Below are 12,500 nucleotides of genomic sequence, written 5' to 3'. Positions count from 1 at the left end.
CCCCTGTGAACAGTTTTTTAATTCAACTTCCCCCTAATCAGAGCAAAGCATTTTTGGTTGAAAAAAAGAGATAAAGAAGTAAAATACAGCACTATGTCATCAGTTTCTGATTTATTAAATTGTACAACAGTGCAAAATATTGCTCATTTGTAGTGGTCTTTCTTGAACTATTTGGAAAAAAACATGTAAAAATAACTAAAAACTTGTTGAAAAATAAACAAGTGATTCAATTATAAATAAAGATTTCTACTAGGGCTGGGCAACCATTAAAATTTTTAATCGAAGTTAATCGCACTATTTCTCCGATTAATCGCGATTAACTGCATTGTATACGCAAAGCCCAATAATGAATTCAAAAGTAGTGTGTAGTGCACCTTTATTGGAATATTCTCCCACATGAACAAAAGCGCCAAAACATTTGTTGTGCAAACACAATTTAAATCAGTCCTTGTTAAACAGTAGCAGTTAAATAGCATATTTGATGAAAATCAACTCCAAAAATGTAAATACAAACATTTAAGCTTATTGCCACTGCCAGGGTATTTAAGTTATCCTGTTTGTTATGGAAAATAAATATAATCTACATACAAATCTCTGAGCCACAATCATAACATCTGAACAGGCAATTTCTGAGGTAACAGCAGAAACTTTTTTTTTATCAGTGATCTTATGTTTAAAAAAACTACATTATAAGTAGTGGGCTGTTTTAGGGAATTTTTGATCAAATTATCCGTAGTAGCAATATTAATAATGTTGTGTTTATTCTGCGGAGTGCACTTAAAATAATTATGACCATATCTAGGAATTGATATGATGGGAATTTTCCGATTGTTTGCTTGGTGCTTTGATAAACTGAAGGCATATACATGGTACTATATTGTGATGTTATGAGCCAGGGAAAAAAAGAACTACCCTACCCAGCATGCAACAGGAGTGAGGAGCATGTATAGGTTGTGTCGCCATGACGGCATCTTGTATGTTGTGATATGCACGCTCTGAAAGCAAACGTTAAGAAGTCAGCCAACACTCCTGGTCTGCATTATTCATAAATAGACAGACAACACATATACTCCGCTGCTTCACAGGCCGCTGGATGTAGCCGGCAAAGTATTCCCATGCTAGCTAGCCGGTCTAGCAAGCACGCCTCATTCAGTCCAAAACGGCCCGATCTATCCACATCCAGAATTGTCTGGCGGTCGTAAGTGATCCCGGAGTGACCACGCTGTAAGCCAGCCAGGACATTTGCAGAATTGTCCGCTATTTTTGCCAAATGTTCCATCTTTACCAAGAGCCCTTCCATGCCGAAGTACATCCGGGAGATGCCATCTTGTTAAGAAAAGGCGTTAACAAAATAAAAGCATGTAAACAACATACGCAAATGTGCGATAAAATAATTGTCGGCGTTAATAGATTGATGAGTTAACTCGTAATTAACGCATTAATTTGCCCACCCCTAATATATACACACAGAAGTAATCATCAACTTGTAATAGAGATCCATCTGGATTCATGAACGAATTCATGAATGAATTCTAAACGTTTCTTCACAAAAAAAGACATCTTTAACATCAATATTTATGGAACATGTCCACAAAAAATCTAGCTGTCAACACTGAATATTGCATTGTTGCATTTCTTTTCACAGTTTATGAACTTACATTCATATTTTGTTGAAGTATTATTCAATAAATATATTTATAAAATATTTTTGAATTGTTGCCATTTTTAGAATATTTTATAAAAAAAAAATCTCACGTACCCCTTGGCATACCTTCAAGTCCCCCCAGGGGTACACGTACCCCCATTTGAGAACCACTGTGTTAGTGTATATTACCTCAATCAAACATGCTGGAAATGTCAGTTATAACTTTGCAACAGTAAACAGTAGGAATGCGATACTTGGTATAATACTGCACGGGACAATCTGCTTTAATTAGAAAACAAAAAAACAATTGTGATATTAATCTGGATCAGATGATATGGAAAAAAATGTATTTTAATATATATATATTTTTTTCTGTATCGCCAATCCCTACACAAAAGCGGAGGTGCTTTGGACTTTTCACACGGTACCAAAGCGCAAGCCGTATATACTTGTAATGATAACATTGATGAGCTGTTCTATACCCTGTTCATGGATTGTGAGATAGCAAAAAGAGAGTAGATAAAAGAGTAGATAAGACAAGACGGCGTACATTGTGGCATTTGGATTAGCCGATGTCATCAATAGTTGAAACCTGCAGAGACCCTGGTCAAAGGGGAACTGCACTCTTCGGTGAATTTTGCTTTTCATTCACACTTCTTATGTGAGACAAACACATTTATGTTTTCATTTTTTTGTGCATTCTAACTCCTGAATAAACAACAGCAAAAGTCAGCTAAAAATGGAACAAATGAGAGTCACTTTATTCTACCTATAAGTTAAAGTTAAAAGTTAAAGTACCAATGATTGTCACACACACACTAGATGTGGCGAAATAATCCTCTGCATTCGACCCATCACCCTTGATCACCCCCTGGGAGGTGAGGGGAGCAGTGAGCAGCAGCGGTGCCGCGCCCGGGAATCATTTATGGTGATTTAAGCCCCAATTCCAACCCTTGATGCTGAGTGCCTAGCAGGGAGGTAATGGGTCCCATTTTTACAGTCTTTGGTATGACTCAGCCGGGATTTGAACTCACAACCTACCGATCTCAGGGCGGACACTCTAACCCATGGGTGTCAAACTCTGGCCCGCCGTGTAATTTAATTTGGCCCTTGAGGCAATATCAATTTAGCATTAGAGCTGGCCCGCCGCTGTTATACAGCGTCGGTGCCGCTGTAACACCACATTCACCGCTAATACTCATACTTGCCAACCCTCCTCATTTTCCCGGTAGACTCCCAAAGTTCAGTGCCCCTCCTGAAAATCTCCCGGGGCAACTATTCTCCCAAATTTCTACCGATTTCCACCTGGACAACTATATTGGGGGCGTGCATTTAAGGCACTGCCTTTAGCGTTCTTTACACGTCCGCTTTTCCTCCATACTAACAGCGTGTCACATAATATTTGTGGCTTTTACACACACACACACAAGTGAATGCAAAGCATACTTGGTCAACAGCCATACAGGTCACACTGAGGGTGGCCGTATAAACAACTTTAGCACTGTTGCAAATATGCGCCACACTGTGAACCCACACCAAACAAGAATGACAAACACAATCCGGGTGAACATCCGCACCGTAACACAACAGAACAAATACCCAGAAACCCTTGCAGCACTAACTCTTCCGGGAAACTTCCGGCAAACTGACCAATAATTAACGTTTTATTCATGCATTTTCTCTTGCTACTTCAAAGCTTGAATGTTTGGTTCATTCATTATTGTTAATTTATTTTCAAATGTATTATTAGCCTGTGGAAAAAATGTGATATTTACCTCAGAAGATTGCAAATAGAAAAAAAGGCATACAATTTTGATTTAAATTTTATTTGATATGCCATTGATATTTTTTTTTAGTATTATTATTATTTTAAACTGGATTTTGCATGTCACTAAAGTTATATAAGCCTTACTTGTTCAATATTTCATGCAAAACTTGTTTGGGTCCCTATTAAAAGGTTCATTTCTTCAACCTTGGCCCGCGGCTTGGTTCTGTTTAAAATGTTGGCCCACTCTGTATTTGAGTCTGACACCCCTGCTCTAACCACTAGGCCACTGAGTGTCCACTTTAAAAAACATCCAAACACCTTCATCAATGTTTTATATAAACACAGTTAAGTCTAGATGTAATTTCATAACAGGCACATTTATAACAACATGTAATATTTACGTATTTTGCACATTTTAAGCGTAAGGCAGCTTATATATTTCACAACCTTCGCTTTTTCCTTTAACAACTTCTACTACTGTCATGGCAGACTTTGTGAGAGACAACAAACACGTACTGTACAATTACTGCTCTCACTGGGATGATGACTGATTTTATAATCATACATTCCTGTTTAGATGAAGAAATAATCATAATCCTTGCTAAGGGTTTAAAAAAACTGGTGGATACATATGATTGTTGTTTTGTGTCTGCCATCTGCCGTCTGTCAAAGTTGACCAACTTCTCGGTTTATGGCTACATCCTTCTACTATCCAGGTGAAAGGCATGATTTATGATCTAGAACAGGGGTCAGCAACCTTTTTGAAACCAAGAGCTACTTCTTGGGTACTGATTAATGCGAAGGGCTACCAGTTTGATACACACTTAAATAAATTGCCAGAAATAGCCAATTTGCTCAATTTACCTTTAATAAATAAATCTATATATATGAAAAAAAATGGGTATTTCTGTCTGTCATTCAGTCGTACATTTTTTTTTCCTTTTACGGAAGGTTTTTTTGTAGAGAATAAATGATGAAAAAAACACTTAATTGAATGGTTTAAAAGAGGAGAAAACACGAAAAAAATAAATGAAAATTAAATTTTGAAACACAGTTTATCTTCAATTTCGACTCCTTAAAATTCAAAATTCAACCCAAAAAAATGAAGAGAAAAACTAGCTAATTCGAATCTTTTTGAAAAAATTAAAAAAAGAATTCATGGAACATCATTAGTCATTTTTCCTGATTAAAATTTATTATATAATTTTGATGACGTGTTTTAAACTTTCAAATAAGATTTAAATTTGATTCTACAGATTTTCTAGATTTGCCAGAATATTTTTTTTATTTTAATCATAATAAGTTTGAAGAAATATTTCACAAATATTCTTTGTCGAAAAAAAAGAAGCTAAAATTAAGAATTCAATTAAAATTGATTTATTATTCTTTACAATAAATAAAAAAAATACTTGAACATTGATTTAAATTGTCAGGAGAGAAGAGGAAGGCATTTAAAAGGTAAAAAGGTATATGTGTTTAAAAATCCTAAAATCTTTTTTAAGGTTGTATCTTTTCTCTAAAATTGTCTTTCTGAAAGTTATAAGAAGCAAAGTAACAAAATAAATGAATTTATTTAAACAAGTGAAGACCAAGTCTTTAAAATATTTTCTTGGATTTTCAAATTCTATTTGAGTTTTGTCTCTCTTAGAATTAAAAATGTCGAGCAAAGCGAGACCAGCTTGCTAGTAAATAAATAACATTTTAAAAATGGAGGCAGCTCACTGGTAAGTGCTGCTATTTGAGCTATTTTTAGAACAGGCCAGCGGGCGACTCATCTGGTTTTTACGGGCGACCTGGTGCCCACGTTGGTGACCCCTGATGGAGAATGAATTTCCACCAGCTAACATGCGAGGATGCATGAGCTCACCAGTTGATGATGTCAGCAGCAAAAGCTCGTTACCTCTCTGTGATCCATGCACCGCTAAAAGTAGCTACATAACGTTAGCACTTATAAGAGCAATATCACTAATACTTTGTTAATATTTGTTTATATATTTGAATACAAATTGAGTATATTGGGTGCTTTTTTGATGTTTTTTAGTGTTTTGTATTGTTGGAATGGAAGACTTCCCATTTGTTACATTGTTAGCTGACTTTTATTTACCAGTTAGAATTGTTGTGAATGATAGGCAAAATCTTTTATAAAAGTTCAGCTCCATTTATAATAAATCAAGGAACGCCTTGGCCTCTAAAAGGGATGATTGATGACAAAACAAAAATAATGCAATATTTTTTATTTTGGATTCTATTGACCAATTAGTTTTTGTTGTTTTTAAGGGAATACGTGTACTGTATCTTAAAATAAATCACGGAAGGCTGGGGTGTTGAGACAAGTATATTGTTGTAGTCCCTTCAAAATCCTACGTTTCTGAATGCTTAAATTGTAGTTCAAGGATTAAGATTAGTAGTAAGAAACGGTTTTCCAGTCAACTGACAGTTTATCCTTTTGGAATGTTGTGCTTGTGACCAAAGGGCCGTTTGTTTGTTGCACTTTCTCATACGTGTTTGGGAATGTATGTTGCACAACTGTTGGTCTCCAAAACTAAATAATCCTTACAAATGACCTTTAGTCGCCAATAAGAACCAACCACATAGAACAGGAAATAGTGTTATTTTAATTTCAGTGGTTTTTGTTGTTGCAAAGTAATACTTTTTTTTAATGGTTGTATTTACAGTATGGGTGTAATGGTACATGTATTTGTATTGAACCGGTTCGGAGGTGTATCGAATGAGTTTCCACACAGACATATCGAGTAGCGTACCGCACGTTGTGTAAACAATGTACATCGAAACACAACACACGGCATGCTAGCAGCGACCGGGCTACGATAGACTGACCAGACCTCCTCTTTTCACCGGATATGTCCTCTTTTGCAGGGCTGTCCGGGTGGAGTTTCTTAAATGCCTCAAATGTCCTGCATTTTAAGTTAGGGTTGCGTGTATTTTCAATGGATGTTTAGGGTTAAGAAGGGGTTGAAAACAAAACAAATTGTGCACGCAGCAGCATTGGTGAGGGAGGGGCAGAGACAGAGAGAGCGAGAGAGTTGTGATGAACGCGAATGAGTCGCCAGGCTCTGCTTTTTACCAATAGATTTATCAGATTTTATTTGATATTATAGATAGCAGGGGTGCCCACAGCTAATGGTTTAAAGGCCCATGGCACATTCTCAAAATACTATTAAAATAATCAAAAACATAACAAAAGTGAAATAAAAAAGCTTAAAGCATGAATGTAATTTAGAAAAAGTTGCAATGTTGACTAATAAAAAAAAGCTGTTTTGTTTTCTTTCAAACTGTCATTGCTCAAAACATAATATTGAAACAAAATCAATTTTATTATGAATTATTGACCTATCCAAGGTTCTTATTACTTCCCATCAAATATTCCACTATGAAAAATATTTTTGGTGGAAGATTTTGCAAATTTGGTAAATAAATAACCCAAAAATGTATATTTTGTTGTTTTCTTACTGTACCCAAAATGAACCGAGCCGTGACCTCTGAACCGAGGTACGTACCGAACCGAAATTGTTGTGTACCGTTACACCCCTAATTTACAGTCATTGTAAAAATGTATTTTCAATGTGAACTGTGGATTATATTTATATAGCGCTTTTTCTCTATAGAGACAAAGTACTTTACATAATGAAACACATGATCTACATCCTTTAAGACACATTTAAAGCAGTGTGGGTGGCACTGGGGGCTGGTGGGTAAAGTCTCATGCCCAAAGACACAATGGCAGTGACTAGGGTAGCTGGAGCGAGAATCGAACCTGGAACCCTCAAGTTGCTGGCACGGCTGCTCTACCAACTAAGCCACACAGCCCCAATTTGTATTTGTAGCAGTGTTTTGTCTTTTGCACTAATATAACTGTTTTTTAAATACATATGATCATTTTTTTTATTTTTTAAGCATGAAAAAAGTACACACAATTATTTTGTGGTTTTGATTAACCCGCTAGCTAAAGTTCCTTGTTTCCTGTAACGATTGAGAAAAAAAAAAGGTTAATCATTTTTTGATATCTTTAATGTACTACATTTGCAGACATTTAAATACGGACTTTAAATAGTTGGTTTAAAAAATTGTTACCATTGATACAAAATACATGTATTACAACCAATACTTTTTTATAAGCTGTAATTAAATGTATTTTTAGGGATGCACCGATTAATCGGTAACCGAATATATTCGGCCGAATATGGCAAAAAAAGCCACATTCGGCCTTCGGTGGAATGAGTTAAAAACAAGGCCGAATAGTGGCGTGTGACGCAAGTTTTTGAGGCAATGACGCAATCAACCAAGGTGCAGTGACGTTGGGATATGTTGTGTACCTGTATAAGTGTATGAGGTTGTGTAGGCTACCTGTATAAGTGTATGAGGTTGTGTAGGCTACCTGTATAAGTGTATGAGGTTGTGTAGGCGACCTGTATAAGTGTATGAGGTTGTGTAGGCTACCTGTATAAGTGTATGAGGTTACAAGCACACACTTAATTGAGCCTTCTGTTTACATTATTAGCATATCTACTGTGGCTAAGCAGACTTTTGCCAAAAGGACAATAATTTATTTGTTGTGGGTTTATCCACTTTAATGCACTTTTTTTTTTTTTTGGAATGCATGTTTTGTTTGAAGGCCTAATATAAATGAAAAACTTTGGGCTTTTTTTGAAAAACAAAGGCTACTGGAATATTTAAAAGATGTCAATATTCAATAAATAATTACTTTATTTGAAAAACGTCAAAATATTTTTGTAGGCTGTTGTGTTGTTGGGACGGCATGGCGCAGTGGGAGAGTGGCCAAGCGCAACCCGAGCATCCCTGGTTCAAATCCCACCTAGTACCAACCTCGTCACGTCCGTTGTGTCCTGAGCAAGACACTTCACCCTTGCTCCTGATGGGTGCTGGTTGGCGCCTTGCATGGCAGCTCCCTCCATCAGTGTGTGAATGTGTGTGTGAATGTGGAAGTAGTGTCAAAGCGCTTTGAGTACCTTGAAGGTAGAAAAGCGCTATACAAGTACAACCCATTTATCATTTATTTATTTAGGCTATTTATGCGATATTTAAAAAATTGTGAAAAACTGCATTCATTATTCATTATTCGGCCTTCGGCCAAGCGTTTAAATTTTATTCGGCTTCGGCCACAAATTTTCATTTCGGTGCATCCCTATGTATTTTTATTGATGATATTTTTTTATGTATTATTTTAATATTTCTTCTAATGCAAATGTGAACTAAAATATAAATGGGTTGTACTTGTATAGCGCTTTTCTACCTTCAAGGTACTCAAAGCGCTTTGACACTACTTCCACATTCACACACACATTCACACACTGATGGAGGGAGCTGCCATGCAAGGCGCTAACCAGCACCCATCAGGAGCAAGGGTGAAGTGTCTTGCTCAGGACACAATGGACGTGACGAGGTTGGTACTAGGTGGGATTTGAACCAGGGACCCTCGGGTTGCGCACGGCCACTCTCCCACTGCGCCACGCCGTCCCTATCAATATTATCAATATTATATGTATGAGTATTGATATGAATAAGTGCTGGTGGAAATTTGGCTGCGACTTGTCCAGGGTGTACCCTGCCTTCCGCCCGATTGTAGCTGAGATAGGCGCCAGCGCCCCCTGCTACCCCGAAAGGGAATAAGCGGTAGAAATGGATGGATGGATGGAAATTTGGTATCAATTTGTTTAGTTTTGAGATTTTGCAAATGGGGTGCACTACTTGGATTCCACCAGCAGAGGTGCTGTTGATTCAGACCAGTTAGTTTTCTAATGGGCGAGCAATTTAATGGATATCTATTCATCCATCCATTTCTTACTGCTTGTCCCTCTCGGGGTCGAGGGGGGGTGCTGGAGCCTATCCCAGCTGCATTTGGGCGGAAGGCGGGGTGTACACCCGGACAAGTTGCCACCTCATGGCAGGGCAGACAACTTTCACACTCACATTCACACACAGGTGCCAATTTTTAGTGTCGTCACTCAGCCTATTCCCAGGTGGAGGAAGCCGGACTACCCGGAGTTTCATAGTCATTTTAAAATAGATTTTGTGGAATGTCCACTTACTTCAATGATTGTGTTTTATGTGTGTTCAGTGCTGGGATCGGTCGGACGGGCACAATTGTGGTGATCGACATGATCATCGGGACCATTAACACCATAGGTAAAAAAAATAACAAATGATAATTCCGTTTTGGATGAACAAGGCTAGCTTCCTTCTCTAATGTTGTCCTCCCTGCAGGTCTAAACTGTGACATCGACATCTCCAAGTACATCCAAATGGTGCGGGAGCAGCGTTCCGGGATGGTGCAGACCGAGGCCCAGTACAGGTTCATCTACCTGGCCGTGTCCGAGTACATCCAGACCACCAAAGCTAAAGACGGCGCCGCCATGGTCAGTGCAAACTCTTTCCATTTCTATCAGATCGCTAGTCAGCAAGTACTATCGTGCATGTCAACAGACGCCTTATCAACATGTCAACTTTGCTCCGCATGCTGCGCCAGACACTGCTGTCATGTCGCAACCATTTCTTACTGTTTGTCTTCTGCAGGAAGCGGAGACAGAGTATGGAAATCTACAACTCAAACACGCCGGGACGAGCAGAATCAGCACAAAGTGAGTCAATGCTAATAATTGTTAGAACCCCTTAACTTTATGTGCATGTAAAAAATTAGTGATGGTAAAATACGTTAAACAAATAATAAAACAATAGATATACAAACTAATAACTTTAACATATTTGAGAAAAAAACTTGCACAAAGCATGCTTCACTTTAAAACATTATAACCAGTAAATGTAAAAATAATGTACTTGTAAAAATCTTTCTTGCTAAAAGCATAAAATCTTAAAAACAAAGAAAAAATAGCAAGAGCAAAATCAAAAAGTATTTGGTAACTGATAATGAACTCACAAGCATGAAAATAAAAAATATGATCATTTTAAAAAACAAACATTAATTGTAAACATATTTATTACTAATAAAAATGGCATTGGTAAATAGAAATTTGTAAATAAGCATTTAAAGGCCTACAGAAATGAGATGTTTTTATGTAAACGGGGATAGCAGGTCCATTCTATGTGTCATACTTCATCATTTCGCCATATTGCCATATTTTTGCTGAAAAGATTTAGTAGAGAACATCGACAATAAAGTTCGCACCTTTTGGTCGCTAATAAAAAAGCCTTGCCTGTACCGGAAGTAGCAGACGATGACATCACAAGTGTGAGGGCTCCTCACGTCCTCACATTGTTTATAATGGGAGCCTCCAGCAGCAAGAGCTATTCGGACAGAGAAAACAACAATTTCCCCATTAATTTGAGTGAGGATGAAAGATTCGTGGATGATGATATTGATAGCGAAAGACTAGGAAAAAAAAAAAGTGGACGGTTTCAGATGTTTTTAGACACATTTACTAGGATAATTCTGGGAAATCCCTTATCTTTCTACTGTGTTGCTAGTGTTTTAGTCAGTTAAATAGTACCTGATAGTCGGAGGGGTGTGTCCACGGGTGTGTTGACGCCAGTCTCTGAGGGAAGTCACAAAGCTGCAGCAGGACGGAAGCTCCGCTGATATCCGGTAAGAGGCGACTTTTTACCACAATTTTCTCACCGAAACCTGCCGGTTGACAAGTGGTCGGGATCCATGTTCGCTTGACCGCTCTGATCCATAGTAAAGCTTCACCTCTGGGAATTTTAAACAATGAATCACCGTGTGTTTGTGTGGCTAAAGGCTAAAGCTTCCCACCTCCATCTTTCTACTTTGACGTCTCCATTATTAATTGAACAAATTGCACAAGATTCAGCAACACAGATGTCCAGAATACTGTGTAATTATGCGATGAAAAGAGACAACTTTTAGCCGCTTGTGGTGCTGTGCTAATATGTCACCTGCAGTCCGTGACGTCACGCACACGCGTCATCATTCCGCGACGTTTTCAACTAGAAATTTCCGCGGGTAATTTAAAATTGTAATTTAGTAAACTAAAGCGGCCGTATTGTCATGTGTTGCAATGTTAATATTTCATCATTGATATATAAACTATCAGACTGCGTGGTCGCTAGTAGTGGCTTTCAGTAGGACTTTAAGAAAATTGGGAGATTTTGTTTTCATGCATACATTTTTTTATTTTTGTTCTTAGGTTAAAAATATTTTTTTAATTAATATAGCATTTTATTTTGGAACCAAATAATACGCTTATGAATATTGTTATTGAGGCGACATTTTAATATGTTAGAATGTTTAATTTAATCACAAAAATAACTTTTATAAAAGTGCGATACTTTTCTTGTTCAGGGTTTAAATGATTATTTGATTTTAATGATATTTTTTAATAAAATTGAATGGGTTAAAACACACATTTTACATCACACGACTACTCTAAAGCTCACACTGCATGATAAAACATGAACTTGCTTATGTTATATAGTTTTTTTAGGACATTTTGATACCAAAAAAATACATTTTTTTATGTTTTGTATTGCAGAAACCAGGAGGAAGTGTACGAGAACTTGAGCAAAGCAAAGAAAGACAAGAAAAATCTCAAACCAGACAAGAAGGGTGGATCGTTAAAGAAAAAATAACAACAATTTAATGGCAAAAGTATGTTATTTGGTATTTATGTTGGTCCATTTTGTATTTTTTTACTAGAGCAGACCTTCAATAAAACAGCTGGTGTAAGCCAACACATACCAAAAATGATTCGGGTGATGGGTCAAATGCAGAGAATAATTTCGCCACATCTAGTATGTGTGAGACTATCGTTGCTACTTTGACTTAACAGTCGTGAATGTATGCTCATTTGAAAAAGTAGTGGGATGATAGGACTGAATAAGTGTTGCTACAATACTTTAGGGAATGTAAAGATTTGCTTTTTTTTTTTTTTTACTCCTTTGCTCCTGAAATGAAAATAAAAATGAAAATTTGCATTTTAAATAAAATGTACAATAAAAATATACAGTGTATACATTATTTTTTAAATCTAAATCGTCAAAAAAAGTAAAAAAAAATTCTTAAGAAATAGCATTAATAGTAAACATAGTATGTATATATAATGGATTTAACCCATATATATATTTATATATATA

At 36.8% G+C, this 12,500-nt stretch overlaps 1 protein-coding gene across 1 annotated transcript in view; it reads left to right on the top strand.

Moving 5' to 3' along the window:
* Positions 1-12,111, top strand: part of LOC133562416 (tyrosine-protein phosphatase non-receptor type 6-like) — a 34,953-nt gene extending 22,842 nt beyond the window's left edge. Inside the window, exons 12-15 of the mRNA XM_061916601.1 lie at positions 9,511-9,578; positions 9,657-9,808; positions 9,966-10,030; positions 11,900-12,111. Coding sequence (XP_061772585.1) covers positions 9,511-9,578; positions 9,657-9,808; positions 9,966-10,030; positions 11,900-11,996 — 382 coding nt within the window. The 3' untranslated portion in view covers positions 11,997-12,111. The remainder of the gene's footprint in view (positions 1-9,510; positions 9,579-9,656; positions 9,809-9,965; positions 10,031-11,899) is intronic.
* The last annotated feature ends 389 nt before the right edge of the window (positions 12,112-12,500 follow it).

The sequence above is a fragment of the Nerophis ophidion genome, linkage group LG11, assembly GCF_033978795.1.
Source record: "Nerophis ophidion isolate RoL-2023_Sa linkage group LG11, RoL_Noph_v1.0, whole genome shotgun sequence".
In the NCBI taxonomy this organism is placed as follows: Eukaryota; Metazoa; Chordata; class Actinopteri; order Syngnathiformes; family Syngnathidae; genus Nerophis; species Nerophis ophidion.
This window is presented reverse-complemented; position numbering and strand designations above follow the sequence as displayed.